The sequence below is a fragment of the Eptatretus burgeri genome, chromosome 9 (assembly GCF_056783735.1).
Source record: "Eptatretus burgeri isolate ZD-2024b chromosome 9, Ebu_testis_v1, whole genome shotgun sequence".
NCBI lineage: Eukaryota > Metazoa > Chordata > Myxini > Myxiniformes > Myxinidae > Eptatretus > Eptatretus burgeri.
This window is the reverse complement of record NC_140969.1, coordinates 95000257-95017270: the sequence shown is the minus strand read 5'-3', so window position 1 is coordinate 95017270 and position 17014 is coordinate 95000257. Positions and strand designations below refer to the sequence as shown.

General features: G+C 42.8%; 1 protein-coding gene across 1 annotated transcript in view; it reads right to left on the bottom strand.

The window, feature by feature from the left end:
- Nucleotides 1-4247: 4247 nt before the first annotated feature.
- Nucleotides 4248-17014, bottom strand: part of LOC147020666 (troponin C, slow skeletal and cardiac muscles-like) — a 37604-nt gene continuing 24837 nt past the window's right edge. The window contains exons 3-6 of the mRNA XM_085896198.1: nucleotides 16812-16958; nucleotides 9170-9287; nucleotides 7069-7205; nucleotides 4248-4394 (exon numbers count right to left, since the gene is read on the bottom strand). Of these exons, the coding sequence (XP_085752324.1) occupies nucleotides 4363-4394; nucleotides 7069-7205; nucleotides 9170-9287; nucleotides 16812-16958 (434 nt within the window). The 3' untranslated portion in view covers nucleotides 4248-4362. The remainder of the gene's footprint in view (nucleotides 4395-7068; nucleotides 7206-9169; nucleotides 9288-16811; nucleotides 16959-17014) is intronic.

Here is a 17014-nt window from a genome sequence, read left to right as displayed (position 1 = left end):
ACAGAAGTGTAGTGCGACATCAAGAGGATTTTCTGGTACTTCTTGCTCAACACTTCTACCAGCTCATGAATAGGTAGGTATTGATTCTGCCGTTGTATCCAGAGTTCTTGCAATGTGTTCAAGCAGCAGAAGTGATATATACACAGCATAATTATGTCTGTATCTGTTGCATGCACAACAGCTCGATGGTGATCAAGATATTCCACACAATATGCAAGATGAGCAATAATCCTTGTGTCTGCCTCTTCATGTTCTTCACAAGGTAAGTCCAGAACTGAACTTGATGCTGATGTGATGGAAAGAGTGTGACCTTTGTTTTCCATCATACCACCAAGAATGATGGTCACTCCATCCGGAATAGCTTCAGGACTCTCACAAAGGGAAGTGCCAATGAAGTTCTGAAGATTTCCTTTATTTCTTGGATTCTTCATGAGTAAATTCCAGTCCGGAATTTCTAGACTCTTGGATGGTGAGAATTGTCTTGCCTGGTCTGTCTGGTTTCTCCTCTGCTGCTCATCACCCTTCAAAGTATGGGTATCATCAAAATCATACTGATCACCAATGATGTTGACACAGTTGCACATTTCAGGTTTCAACTGCAGGAGCTTGCGAAGATACAGCTGGGGAAGTTCACCAAATGTTTTCACACCCATTTTTTGGTATTTATTTACAAATGCCATTGTGTCTACCAGATAAACTGTGTATAGGTCACTCTGTGGTAATGATGGCAGCTGTAAAACAACATCCTGCTCAGCTTCAGCAATTAGCACTGCCACGAAATCAGACTTGTTGCCTTTGTGCATTACAAACCCCTGTGCTAAGCGTGGATCAACCTCAAACAGGGATGATGGGTAGTCTGTCCACTCATGGGAAAATGCAATCTGTCTTGTGACTGGGTCGGCATCTCGATAGAAACACAGCACACGTGTAGCTGCAGTCTCATCTTGATAGATCCTGATTAAACTCTGTTTCCTTGATGGGTTTGATTTCTTCTGTGAGGAGAAAGTTACCAGCTTCAGTGGTTCAATCTTAATAGAGACCACCTCTTCTGCTTTCATAATGGCTTCCATGCCCTTAGCTTGAGCATGGACCAAGTCTTTTGAAGCATCCTTCTCACCAGTTGCTCTATTGAGCAGATCCACTTGGTTGTTACACTGGAATGGGTTTATCATCTGCTGGCATATCACTTTCTTGATCTCCTCAACATGCATATGTTCTTCTGTTGCCTGCTTATGTGTTTCTCCATGATGAGTAGATTCCTGTTGGCCTAGATTAGCCATAGACTTTATGTTCTCTGATACAGCTGTGAGAAATGGTGCTGTCTTCACATATTTATCTCGAGCAGCTGGTGCCTGAGATATGCCTTTGAACAGAGATGTCTTCCCTTCATTGTTGTATGTCTGCTCCAGGGCCATGTCACTCCAAACACCATTGAATTTTCCTTTGGAAGAGTGAACTGTGAAGTACCCAACCTGGATCCAGCAAACCTTAACCGAACTGTGTTCAATAGAGTAAGAGGATTTTGGGGGTCGGGGTAACTTTGGTTGACAAATATGTTAATTTTCTCTTTAAAAATTGATAGAACTCACTCAAATTTGCTGTTTTAATTAGCCATGGATACCATGTTCATATCACATTAAGAGAAATTAGTATTCTAATGCAGCATCTGCCTATGATAAGAAAAGTTCTAAAGGCCATCTTCAAAAAACGTTATTTTTAAGGCATTTTTCACAAAATTATGTACTTTTACGAGGTTTACTTCCACAAAGGCAATTTTTTTTTGTCATTTTACAATGCACTGATTGAATTCTTACATTTAGTTCACATTTATTTTTCATGAATGTGATTTTTTAATTTTCTTAGAAATTTTATTGACAATTGCTGTTTTATCAAATTTTTCAAATCTTCCTCAAACAAAAACGTCCGCCAAAATTTTTCGCAAGAGCTTATGAATTGCCAACATTGGTTTTCATGAACTGCAAACATATATCTAAACATCCTGGGGGTGTAAAATTTTATAGCAGAGGCTGTAAGGTCCAACCCTAAAACAGCCTCGTACACAGGTTGGCTCCCGGACTATATGCAAGTCGAATTTACATTATTGAATAACGAATAGGATTTAGTCTAACCAGTTGTTATTGCCAAGTCTTCCTTCGATGTCCTCCCGATCATCATGAACTCCGGGAATTTCATCGCCATTTTCCTCTGCTTGTCCTGCTTCGGGCTCGAACTGATAAGGCTGTATTTCATTTCCAGCTGCCTGAACTTCACCTCACACGACTACGTTATCCGACAATTCTCCATCTGATTCAGACCAAAATCCTTCATTTCTCTCACACTCACTGTCGCTACCAGACAAATCAAAGTCCATGTCATCCATTATTCAAAACCAAATGTTTGATTTTTTTGAAAGCAGAAATGAACGAAGCGATTGAGTCGATCAATCGAATGTGGAAACACACAGGAAGCCAATAGAATCAATAGAAACGTAGACCACCAACCCGAGTAATTTATGTGCAGCCTTTGTCGTCCTGCAGTTGACGTCATGTGGGTTACGCCCCTTTGAGTAGATTTCGGCAGAATTTTTAGGGGCGTTCCTGAAGAGGTTTGTTTTTTTAATTTTACATTTTACAGAATGAGTATTGTGAAAAAACATTGTCAGATCTGATATCACGATGAAGAACTCCTATAGGACATATATATATATATATATATATATATATATATATATATATATATATATATATATATATATATATATATATATGCAATTTCAGTACTTTTGGGTGTCATGGGACCTTTAAATAACAATTGCTGTTGGAGAACTTGATAGTCAAAACGGATCTGTATAATTTCAGAGGAGATTAATTATTTAGGCTGATTGGGTAGGTGCTAGGTTGAGGGAGCCAGACCAGGTGAAGTGAAGGGACAGCAACTTGATAAGTTCCTATCTTCTTAAAGGGAAACCAAAACGCAATATTTTTTTCTTTTTCTGAAAACCAATGAGGATCATTAATCACGGTCTAATTTGAAGGGGAAAAAAATTGAAATATTTTTGCCAATCACAAAGTGTCGGAAAAAAAAGCCCTAGAGTGTCGATTTTCGAGTTCACCGGTGACGTCACACCCTGAAGCCATATTGATCCGAACGGCGGTTTACATCGAGAAACAGTGCAACGTCGCACTGTTTCTCTTTGTCCCACCATCGCAGGCTGATCAGTTGGCTTGTACTTTATGGGATCGTCCCGTTTCATACTTTTCCTGGACACCATTTGTGTCCATGCTGTGTCCCACCATCATGTCAATGAGGTGTTGATGTCCCTCCCCAGTGGATGGGGATTGTGGAAGGGGGAGGAAGGGTGTGATGGTCGATGGTCGGGGGGGGGGGGTTGATGGTGTTACGGTTTCAAGCGATGGCTGTTTCTTCCGCTTAATCATGGGGATGGCATCCTCTCTCAATCGTGGCGGATAACCACAACATCTGTAGGCATCTCTGTTTTTTCATAACAGTGCTTTGTAACATGTCCTGAGGACAAAAGCGAAGAGTATGTAGGCCCGATCCCCATGCGGGTATTTTGGACAAACCTCGTCCACTTTCTAGCAAATTTAGGGTCTTTTGGCCATTGGTGTATAAATGAAACCATCTCGGTTTGTTTTACTGTACAAGCACCAAGGATGCATCGACTCGGCGTATTTGTGGGAAACCGAAAATTATTGACCGTTTGAGTTAAATCATCCCCTGATGTAACCTGGAGGCAGTACGGATCCGGTGGTCTACTTCCGTGTGTAACGTCACAGATAAAAAATAATCTGAAAAAGAAGAAGATTTCGACCTTTAATCACAAATTTACCTACTTCATAATTCGGAAATTGGAAAAAGACACATCATATCTATTTTGTCAGATATCAAGGTGGTCTGCACATTTGAGTTCCCCTCTAAGGTTAATATTTCTTGCATTTGGAGTGATTGTAATAATGTAAAATAGAAATTTGTCCCATTTGGGGTGTCATCCAATCTTGGGTAATCTTTCGCTATGATCCAAACCAAAGTAATGAATGCTGTTCACAATGGCCACGTTTTATCTATAGCTATGTTTTATCAGATAGTTAGTTATCACTTCAGAGGCGATTGATTTTGTATCGCTAAGGGTCTGTTTGCATTCAAACTTATCGAACACAAGACACATAGTGGTGCATCACCCTTTATAAACACAAGCTTTGATTGAATGAAAACAATAAAACACCAGCTTCAATGGAGATGTTTCTTTATTTTATATTTATCTCGAACACACAGTCCTTGCTATATTTCAGGAGACTCAGACGTATTCGATTAAGATGGCAGCATCATGTAGAACGATGAAGACTAATCCACTCCTTTCATAAACTCAAGGAATTCTGCAAGAAAAATACAACGGAGGAAAAAGAGCAGTGCAGGTGTTGGACAGGTGACGAGTCCACCATGTCAGCATTACAAAAACGGTGGATGGACTTCGTCATGACACTGACATGACGTCATGCAAAATATTCCACCTACTTGGGTCATTCAAAAGCTTCTAGTTTTATTTTTGAACGCACAGCTTCACATGGTTAATAAGAAAACATTTTCTCCACTAAATATATATTTACTTGTATACTGAGATCATATCAAATGTCAGTATTTCCTTCTTTTTTGTGTAGAAGAAAGTCAAGGCTCATGGAAGAAAGCGAAGCTCGTTTTTTTAGACTATTGTGAGTACCTCGCTCCACCAAGTTCTGAAAACCTTTTGAAAGTTGAGGTAGTTGACGAGAAGGCAACATGGTAGGTCGGCACCAGTGCTGTCAAAATGATTTGAGACATTGTACATTTTGAACCGTTTCACTCGTTCTTCGAGGGAAATGTGACGATGGAACCAAAAACTCCATTCCATTGTAATTCAATGAACCTACCTTTGAGTGAGTGGATAATTATTATTCCTTCACATCTGCTCAATTATTGTTGGTCCTGCAATGCTCGCAAGATTTTCATTTGTTCTTTTCAGTCACTATGCAATCCGATGAGAATGAAAATCAAAAAATGCCTTAAAACTGCACCATTTCACAATTTTTAGGCTGCATTTTAGGCCTGGTGCAAATACTGGCACGAAAAGTATATTTGTACGCAGCACTGGATTTATGCAAGGGCAACGGGGGCACGTGTCCTGGGGCCTCCACCACCCTGTATCGTCATGTTATATGTCTAGTTTTTGCATGTCTTACTTAGCCAGCCGAAAGTGTACGCGCAAAGTGGCATTCTCATATTTTGAATTATTCTTGTTGTTGGGAATCATCGCTTATGAACCCTATATTAACCAGTGCAGCAAATTTGCCACAAAAACTGGGCATTCAATAGACATTTGACAAGTCAAGTTGGAAATCGTTTCGCTTATACATTCTGCATTCACTTGTTCAAGGGATTTTTACTTTCTGTGTTGGCGGAATCCGATACCAGGAACATATTAAAGCAATGCTTCTCATTTCGTTACTCAAATTAAATCAAATGTAGCTTGGAAGTTGTAACAGTAATATAATATCTTTTTAACAGGATAATTGCATGCTTTGCCAATCATCATTTATCTGGAATCCATTGGTGGTAATAAAAGCCCACAAAAACACTCCTGAAATTATGTATTTTATCCAATAATTTAATTTGTGGAGCCTGAAATGTTCTTAAGGCAACGATACAAATAGAAAATTGAATTGGAGTGCCACAGAATAAGATGTATTAGAGTTGAGGGTTCCATCAGTGAAAAAGATTGAAAACAACTGCTTTACTTCATTGTTGGTGGAAGAAAGGGCCACCACCACCCACATGTGCCCCGGGGACCCGGGGCCTCCACCACCATAAATCCAGCACTGTTTGTGCATTAAAAGTACCTTACATGCGTGAATAATACCTCACATATTACAGAGTGAAATGTTCACTTGTAATCTTTATATGCACACACATTTGGAAAAAAGAGAAGTACTGTTTTCTCAGTAAAAAAGAAAAAACATATGGTAGACTTGGAGGTTAGCCTCGACCTAAAAGTATGTAAATTCACCTGTGAGCTGTCTGGCCTGGGTTTGATCTCTCGTCCCTGCTATAAGCTGACATCCTGGCATTTCCAGGGCAATTCATCGGTGACATTCCAGGCAATTCAACGCCTCAATAATGATGCAACCACCAGAATGAATTCGAAATTTTATCTCAATCCAACAGTCATTTGCCTACAACATCAGACATGGTAGTAGACCATTAAACCACCCTTGAGATGGCCAAATGCACAATTGGGGCTATGCTGCACTCCAAACTACCAACGATGAACTGAAATATTCTACAGTCTCCAAAACATAAAAACATCGTTGTTATTCATAAACAGCTCGATAAAGCTGCAATTAAAATAAAAATAAATAGCAAAGTGCTGCTAAGACGTGCTTTCCATTACAAGGGGCAATATGTTTGTGTATGCATGGAGGAGGGGCCAATAATTCCATCCATTGGGACCATATGCTGTACAAAGCGTTGGTGCTGCTGAAGCAGTCACCTGGGCTCTTGGGCACAATCCTGGATGGGTTGCCACTCCACAGGATACTCAAATGGCTCAATCATCCCAGCAAGCTGGTACTAATTTTGCCGACCTCGGAAGAATGACAGGCTGAGTCAACCCCACCTGGTATTAATTCAACGGTTAAATGGTCTCTGTTCAAGTTCAAATTGCATCCCTTTGGCCAATCCATATCCAAGTTATGTAAATAAGTCATACGTGCTTGCTTGCTACATATATCTATCTCTCTCTCTCTCTCTCTCTCTCTCTCTCTCTCTCTCTCTCTCTCTCTCTCTCTCTCTCTCTACTTCTTTCTCTTTCTCTCTCTCTCTCTCTCTCTCTCTCTCTCACTCTCACTCTCACTCTCACTCTCACTCTCACTCTCACTCTCACTCTCACTCTCACTCTCACTCTCACTCTCACTCTCACTCTCACTCTCACTCTCTCTCTCTAGCTCTCTATCTCCAGCTTTCTATCTCTAGCTCTCTCTCTAGCGGAAAAAAATAAATGATCGTAATTGTTTTTACCGTCATAGTCGATTTTGCCATCTGCATTTTTATCGCCATCAGCAAACAGGTCCTGAATTTCTTCTTGAGTAATCTCCTCTCCTGTTGCTTCCAACATACTCTTCAGCTCTTCAAAGTCAATGTATCCATCACAGTTCCTGATAGGGAAATAATAACAATCCATCTCTTTAATCTATTTCTGATGGAATACCATGGGGTTGCATGTCATTGTTATTGGTAGACATTAACTCCATTTCATAACTAGGGGGACACATTTTAGTCAACCAGCAAAGAACCCATCCATCCCCACTTTTATGGTCTGGAGTATTTTATTATAACTAATAATGGCTTCCACCAGATAGCGCCACACAATTATAGATATGCAGAGAGGGTGTTGGGGTCCAAACACCACCCTGAACTCTGGTGGCTATTTAAAAAAATATATATTGAACCCCTAAAATCTTCCTATGAAAATCCTGAGTACAACCACCAGTTTTCAACTCATTCTATCCAACGGTTCAGGAAACAAACAAACACACAAACAAATAAAACATACAAACATAAAAACAAACAAGGAAACACAAACAAAAATATTGTCGCGTCAGACAGCCTCTGTTAAGACGGGCCACCTGCGCCGGGATCTTTGATCCCCAAACGGTTTCTAACCACTGTGTTCAGTGAAGTTGATCTCCAACTTTACCGTCCCCCATGGTCACCCAAATGATCCAAATTTGGAGGCAAAATGCATGGGAGGCAGGAGGATGGAAAACGTTTCTTACCTTTACAATGGTTTATTTATGAGTACGGGGAGAAAGGTGGACATCCCGTGCAAATTGAAACTAACCAAGCGAGTCAACAGACACAAAGATGGATGTGGGGGACATGCAAACTTATCTGCAAGGATGAATTAATAACAATCCTAATCACACTATGCGCCACAGACCACACTCTTCTGAAACAATGGGGTAAGCAAGCGAGTACTTCCCGATGGTACGATGCTGAGTGATATGCAGGGCAATGGTGCAATGTTTTTTTTAATAGTGATTCGTGATCACCATTGAGAGATGGGGCCAAAAACGTTATAAAGCATGATATTTCAAAAATTTATTGGGACTGATATGTTCTATTGGATCAGGCGTTGTGTGGTGGAGGTATGCGCTCTACTGAGTGCCCTTCTCGTTTTAAAATGTTATGAAAAGCTTTTAAAGGAAGAGACGTTATATTCAATGAATATTCAGTTATATTCAGTGAAAAGGAGGGATGGGGAATTCAGGAGTAACTGAGCACAGGTGATAGAGTTTGGTTATTTTTCTGATGTTATTGTTGGTGTTGTTTTGCTTTTTTGGGGGTGAAGAAGAGTGTTGTGTTGTTTGTAATTTTTTTTTAGAGCAAGAAGGAGAAAGGGATTAAACTGATGAATCAAAATGAACAATACCTTCGATAAAAGGAGCAAAAACTAAGCATGTGAGATTTTTTAAAACAACAGAGGCAGAAGCTACAACCCGATAAGCACGAGTAGGCCGGGCTTTACCAGGAGATGCAAACTCGATGATTCAACACAACAAGATATGGTTTGGCACAGAAAATTGGACAAAAAAACATGATCAACAATACAGGAGTTGAAATAAAACAGTATCTGGTCCAGAAAACTTAGCTTAGATGAATTGGAAGGATGAAATGTTGATCAGACATACATAAGCAGCAAACCCTGAACTGGAAGTGTTGTATCCAGATCACATTATACATTCATCTATCCCTTTACTTGTGAGCAGTTTGTTGTTGGAGTGAATAAAGCCTTGTTACATTGTCTTCCCTGGTGTTGGTTTCATTCCCATGGCTGCTCGGCGGGAGTTTCGCGCCTTTCCAGGGAGTAGCGACTTGACCAGGATAGGTTAGTAGCCACAGAAACGTTCACGTCCTGTCATGAATACCCCCAAAGCTATGCGCCTCCATCACCCATAACAATTTCATATGATAATTTCATGTGTTAATGTGTACAAACCATTTATTTAACTTAACCTTAATTGGCAATGATTGGGAGGGATGAAGGAAGTCTTTTTATGGTATTATTTTTAGGCATTATTTAAGCTGTTGAGCTGAATTATTACGGTACTGTACTTACTTATCAAACATGCGATACAATTCTGCGAGTTCTTCTTCCGATTTTCCTTTGCTTTCTTCTCCTTGCATGCTTCTCACCATCATCACCAGAAACTCTTCAAAATCCACAGTTCCACTTCCTGGCATGGACAAGAGATGATGCCTAATTAGTTTATGAAAATTGATGCACATGTTAAACTAATCACTTGTTCATTTCAATCTATTGTACTTTGATTCCCAAAGTTTTTACTTGATTTGAACCTTTTATTTTACCAAAACTGTGGTTTCACATCTTGAAGACTCACAATCAAACTTCACATAACTTCAACATGACTTTACCACAATTACAGTAAGTGACCTGGGTTGTAACCGTACTCGGTGGTGTCATGGTTACAGCGTCTGCTCCGAGTCTGGGAGGTCGGTGGTTCAAACCCTGGCCGAATCATACCAAAGACTTTAAAAATGTTTGTGCTGCTTCCTTGCTTTGAGGTTAAAAGGTTAAGAGAATAGACAATCTCCATAGGTTGGCATCCATGGGGAGGAGGAAATACCTCATTAAGAAATGTCCCATCGAGTGCGGTGACACATGTGGCACCTTTGCTGTGACATAGCTGGTACCCATAGCATTCCGGGAAGTGGCGGCACTTCCCAAAAGCTCAGTGCCTGTCTTTGTCTTGTCTAACAGTCATGTGCTGTGTCTCATATATTAGTCGACGTGTGTGTGTGTGTGTGTGTGTGTGTGTGTGTGTGTGTGTGTGTGTGTGTGTGTGTGTGTGTGTGTGTGTGTGTGTGTGTGTGTGTGTGTGTGTGTGTGTGTGTGTGTGTGTGTGTGTGTGTTATGCTGGTTTCAGAAGATGGAGCCGAGTCCTCCCAGTTCTCAGAGCATCCATCTCCATTTCAGTAAGGGATCATGATTTATAGACCAAGTTGTGAAGTTTTCTTGTTCCCAAAGTTTTGTTCCGAGGGCTCTTTTCAGGATCATCATCGAGCCCCGAACAGCTTCCAACTGTAATTCGTTTGTAGTAATATTCCCAAGGATGTTTTATAATATCTCTGTGAGGTTATTCTTTTTCATTTCCATTGCTCCAATTATCACCGGTACAATGTCAGTGATCTTCAGCTTCCATGATCTTTTCATGTCATTATTGAGGTCTTGGTATTTGGTCATGTTCTTGATTTATGCATTGTTTTGGCCAAAATCACTTATCGCTGGGTACCAACACCTCAAATTGCAACATTTTTTTTCTTTTTTGATACCTAAGAACTATATCTAATCGCAATGCTTTGTTTTCTGTGTTCAAGCTTGATGGGATCATCAGGTCAGATGTGAGTGTTACTTCCTTGTTCTTAATTATCACTTTTGGGTAATGTTTCCATGAGTTTTCTGAGACTAGGGTATTGAAGTTTTTGCAGATGTGCCAGTGGATTACTCTTCATACTTTGTTATACCTTAGTGTATACAGCTGTTCTGACACAAGTTATTTTACATCCCGATAGGTGGCTCGTGGTTTCTGTTTCTACCTTGCAGAATCCATACATGTCCAATTGACTCAGTCTCATCATTTTTTACAGCCATTTGTGTAGTGTTCCTGGTTTTGGGCAGGGCAAATTCTTTTTTTTTGCAAATAATCAGATGAGCAAATCTGAAAACAGGGTACGTGTCTATTCACAGAGACTGGTATTATTACAAGCCGGGTTGGTAATTTTCCTTTGGTCCGTCTGTGATATTCAAGTTGTGTTTTTTTATTGTATTGTGACAGTTTTCAGAGACCCCAGGGAGGCACATACCAACACAGAAGGGAGCCCTAGTGTAGTTATCTCTATAGTATGTTGTGGAGCTAAATAGCCTCTCCCCTCATATTAGTGAAAAGGGAAAATGTGTTGTGTTTGTGTCGAAGATTCAAACTCTTTTGTGAATTTTCTCATTTCCACCTAAATTCTCTCTGTCTTACACACACACACACGCAAGCACACACACACACACACACACTCTTTCTCCCTATCCTTATCTCTCATTTTCTCTCTCTCTCTCTCTCTCTCTCTCTCTCTCTCTCTCTCTCTCTCTCTCTCTCTCTCTCTCTCTCTCTCTCTCTCTCTCTCTCTCTCTCTGCACACCTCTGCCGTGCATCCATTCATCTATCTATAATTCCAGCAGTGTGTGTGTGTGTGTGTGTGTGTGTGTGTGTGTGTGTGTGTGTGTGTGTGTGTGTGTGTGTGTGTGTGTGTGTGTGTGTGTGTGTGTGTGTGTGTGTGAGACCGCTGTTTCTCGCCAACCACTGGTCCGATCTAATTGAAACTTGCCAGGTATATTGCTCGGGACCTGAGGATGTGCCTTTTCAAGGTTTGATATTAATCGGACAAGTGCTTTCCAAGTTATGGCCATTTATTTACGAAACCAATGGGAAGACACGTTGTTGCGTGGGCGTGGCCGATGGGGAAGGGAAGCACAGCCACGTTCCCCATTACGGTTACAACGTACGGGCTTCCGGAGAGTGATGACTTCGTGTATTCTAATAATTTCTCGATTTCTTATGCGCATTTATAGATAAACACAATGGCCCAAGTTATGATCGTTTTCATATTAGACGGTGTATAAATTTCGGGAACATCAGAGTGCTGGTATGCTCCGAACCAGGAAGTAATTTTTTTTCTCTCTCTTCTCTTCTCTTTTTGTTTTTCCTTGCCACGACATTGCGAAAAGGTAAAATACGTTGGCGCTAATTGAATAATTGGGTATTAAAAATAAATTGCGAATAATCGTAACTGCGAATAATATCGAACTTCCGGGTCACGCACGTACGGGCACGTGAGAGCGAAGAAACGGCCTGTGTGGTTTATTTATTTATTTATTATTATTATCTTTTTTTATTATTTTTTTTATTTTTATTTTTTTACGGGCACGTACTAGTCTATCTATAATTCCAGCAATCTGTGTGTGTGTGTGTGTGTGTGTGTGTGTGTGTGTGTGTGTGTGTGTGTGTGTGTGTGTGTGTGTGTGTGTGTGTGTGTGTGTGTGTCTGTCTGTATGCGACCGCCGTTTCTCGACGACCGCCGGTCCGTTCTGATTGAAACTATCCAGGAATATTGCCGGGGACCCGCGGATGTGCCTTTTCAAGGTTTGATATCAATCGGACGAGCGGTTCCCAAGTTACGGCCATTTATCTGTCGACCAATAACAAAAAACGGTGCTATGACGTCACGAATGACGTCACAATTAATGTTTATTTATTTATTTTTGTACAATTGACGGCACAATTCTTCTTCTTCATTTGGTATGATGTCACAATCGACGCTGGGGACTTGATTATGTGCCTTTTCAAGGTTTGATATTAATGTCTGTGTGTCTGTATGCGACCGCCGTTTCTCGACGACCACCAGTCCGATCTGATTGAAACTTGCCAGGAATATTGCTGAGGACCTGCGGATGTGCCTTTTCAAGGTTTGATATTAATCGGACAAGCGGTTCAGAAGTTACGGCCATTTATTTGCCAAACCAATGACAAGACACGGTGCTATGACGTCACGAATGACGTCACAATTAATGTTTATTTCATTTTAAATTAAACTAAACTAATTCTTTATATTCCTCATCACATGCTCATGGCAAACAGGGATCACAACAATTTAAAGGACACACAAGGAAGATTAAACACGGGATTTTAAAGATTACTCCTGGAATCTTTCATTTATACAGAAAGTGCCGTTAGACAAGACAGCCGGCTAAAGAGGAATGATGATGGCAAAGCAGTGGGACCTGATGCGATCCCGGTGGAAGTGTGAACCTGCCTCGGTGAATATGGGGTTCAGGTGTTGAATAAACGATTCACCTGTGTTATGATAACAGAGGAGATTCCAAGGGGATGGAGGCAAAGATATTAATGTCTGTGTGTCTGTAGGCGAGAGAGGGAGGCGAGAGAGGGGGGGTGAGAGAGAGGGGCATCACAATTCAAGAGAGGGGGAGAGAGGAGGGGGAGAGAGAGACGGGCGAGAGAGGAGGGGGGAGAGAGGAGGGCGAGACTAGGGGGAAGAGAGGGGGGCGAGGGAGAGGGGACATCAAAATTCTTCTTCTTCGTTTGATATGACGTCACAATTGACGCTGGGGACCTGAGCATGTTTCCCAAGTTATGGCCATTTATGATACGGTTGGTTTGATCTAATTGAAACAATTCCCCAATCCAGTCATCGTTTACGAGAGCGAAGGAACGAAGCTGCACATACTGGCACGCACGTACGGGCCCACACCTACGGGCCCGCACTAGTGCTTTACAATACCAGCATTGCAAAAACAATGGTACAAGCAGCGACCAACGAAAGAGCAGCACAAATGACCGTGGATCTGTGCAGCGTGGGGGAGGGGGGGGACTCCACCAAAAATGCCTCAATCGCCAATGCCCCTCCTTGATTAACGTCAGTGCCGCAGGAGCTGAGCGCAATCAATGAGCGGCACCTAGATACAGGGCGGGCCAATGAGGAGACAGAGCTCTGGCAGATTCCAATGGCCGTGACACAGACCTCTGAGACACCAAGGCAGCATTTGAGAGTACAGCAATGAGTACAGCAATTGGTCCCAAAGCGATGCCTCTCCTTGAGTTTTATAAGTTGGGAGATTTTGAGCAAAGAGGAGTTGACACATCTGGGAGTGGAGACGAGCAAGCTGATGACCAGAGAGATGGTGGATGATAAGCGATCGAGGTGTCCGTACCCAGTGATAAGCGAGCCCGGCCAGCAGAGAATTCCCAGATGCGTTAGCACATACACACTGACTTAAGCTCTCTGTCTCTTACTTTCCCTAAATCTATTCATTCCCCACATTTTCTTCCTTCCACTCCCCTCTCTGTTGTTGGGACTAACGTAATCCTGCCGGCTTGAGTCGGGTGAGTGAGAGACCGACCCGGCGCCTCAAACTTTTGTTCTTCCCTCTCTATACCTCTTCCTTACCTCATTTCCCCGGAAAGGTGCCTGCATTGTATAACCTGTGATTAAGTGACTGACTAAGACTGGCCTTCTGTGATCGGGGTGAAAGCTTTCGTCTGTGACACTGCTTGTAAATACATGCTCCTTGTTGACCTCTATAAATCGCTTCCCAAACTGCCCGATTGTGATCTTCTACTGGTTGGAACATAGTGTGTGGATAGTGACAGGGAGTTCAGTCCCGCTGTTTCATTGCGGTCAGCCATAGCCAACATTTCACTTGCGGTATCACTTGGCCATTTAGATTAATAGCAGAGAAGCAGTCTTTATCTGGGATGGTTAATTTGTCAGTACGGTAAAGCAGGATTTGGACGCTGGACCCTACCTAAATCGAGTGTCTCAGATGGAGCCTGTGATTTCTTAGCAACCCGTCACACTGCAGAGTTATCCGCAGTTCGTCAGCTTCAGGGTCATCGGTCATGGAGTGGGTCCGAGAACTCCCCTCACGACCCCGACCGAAGGCGAATCCATAATATCATTATGCCAAGGAAGTTGAGGAGGAATAGATTCCATGTGAACCTCAACTTCAAAACCTGAGGTTCGAGCTTCATTATTGAATATTTTCGTTTTCCTTTGCTAAAGTGAAGGTGACTATCTCTATGCTTAGTAAAGCATGAACCCTCCTTTGCTCAGGTGAACCCTCCCTATATACTGTTACGAAATCGCGCCAGCCGGCGTGCGAACGGCCGCTTTCCACTAATAGTAGCCGCTCGCCCACTGGACGGACAATTCAGTCGTGACCTTCCGGAGCAACGCCGGAACCCTGTCACGGGTGGGTCTTCAACCCCACCACGGCCTAGCCAATTTTCTACCCGCGCAGAATAGGGTCAATCGCCAAATCTCGATATACCTAAGTACCCGCGCGGGTAGCCTACCGGGAGACCGTACCTCGGCGCAGGTCGGCTTGGACACGAACCGCCCAAGTGGTTCGTTCCGTTCTGCAGTGATAACCGAGCGGGTATTATCGCCCGACCTCGCCGGATCCGATTCTTTTTACTGGGTATTTAACAACCCCAACTCTTATTCCGCAATGCAAGATGGCATTTCAATGTGGTGAAAGGAGGACATGACGAACGGGGTACATTCACACAAACACATTTATTTCAATACACATATACAGTCAATCATGCAGGTATGGAAGCAAATAAAGCGAAAGCACTACAACCGACTATAAGCAATTTATGTACAGCCACTTAACAGTTTTACTTCACAAGACACGGCGCCACCAACATTCATTCGAAAGCAAAACCCCAAGAAAAAGACCACCCCCGTAGACAGGGGGGTCAGACGGGCCTGTGGGCCTTTATGGCGTGGGACTTGGCAGACCGAACGAATCCCACGAGACCGTTGCAGGTTGCCTGCACCCTTGCGGTGCGATTGTGGGCGAGTCGCGGCGTCCGTCCCCCCACGGCAGCTAGAACAGCCGCGGCTGAGCTCGGCCTTTCACGGAGCCGGAGAGCTCTCTCCGGCGCTCTCCACACGGATGCGCAGGCTTGCGCACCAGAGCTGGCAAAGCGGCACCTCCCGTCCGTGTCCCTGGTTCTGCGAAGAAGTCGAGCAGCCACCACGAAAAAAAACACACACGAAGAAAACCACACGAGCTCACGAGCTGCCACCACGAAGGAAAAAAACCACAAGCTGCCAGACCTGGCGTCCTGCACGCCCTTATATCCCTCACGCCATGCCCCTTCGCTCTCGCCCCGCCCTCCTTCCAGAACCTGGGGGAACCTTCCAGAAAAGGGGCGTGCCCTCTCGCCCCCCTCCCCGCGCGCCTCGCGGGGGCCGAGAGAAACATAATTGGCACAGGTCCAAGGAGAATCAGGCGGGAAAATCTGCGCGCCATCGGAACTCCTCTGGTTTCCTTCGCTTCGTAGAGACGTTTTACATTAACGGAGAGGGCCGTGGTTTGGCGTGTGGGACCGCCGCGAAGCGGTGGTCGAGAGCAATGATGGTAGTGGTGATGGTGGCGTGGTTGGCGTTGTGGTTTGAGGTTGAAATGTGGTTGGTCCAAAATAACGATAGGAAAAGAAAAACACTATCTCAAAGAATCATAGCCCTGTGACACGAATATATCCCATTAAACAACGGTGGGGAAATCTAACTGAACACGGACTTATCGGCATAACTAACTAAGAACCTATATGGTGTTCTGCGAATTTCCACAGCCGTAACAATACTAAGCAATGGGTTTCACCAACTAAAGTTGATAAAAGCATGTTTACTGCCATGCGAAACGAGGTGCTTCTGACATATCGACAACCAGAGACAATTAAAGACTTTTGCTTTTTTCTTGAGGATTTTCCTCCGATGACTCTTGAAACATCAGCCACACCTCATTTCCCACAAAGGTAACCCTACCTCTTATCAACTTTCCATTGATGAAATCCACTGCATCTTATCTGCCAATACAGGTGAACATCATTCTTCACAGAGACAAGTTTTCTTTTGTATGCTCTTTTTGCTGGTGTTGTAACAGGAAAATGATGATCTGTTTACTAGAATTGATGAGTCCTTGTAAGACTTCAAATGAGCAAAGAAAGAGAATTGAAGTCAAAAATCTCAAATCGAACTTAAACCTTGAGGGAAGTCCATCTTTCACTCTTTCTGTTAGCAATGTATACTCTGCAAATCACTTAAGATATAAAAATGAAAATACAACACAAACGTGGTTCCTACATAATGATGGCACTCACCATCTTCATCCACTTCATCAATCATTTCCTGGAGTTCATCTGGGGAAGGGTTCTGACCCAGCATTCGCAGTACCTGTCCCAACTCTTTGGTGCTGATGCAGCCATCCTCCGCATCCTGGACGAAAATGTCAAAAGCTGCACGGAACTCTGCCATGAAACACAATGCCACACATAGACATGATATGTACACTATATCAATAAAG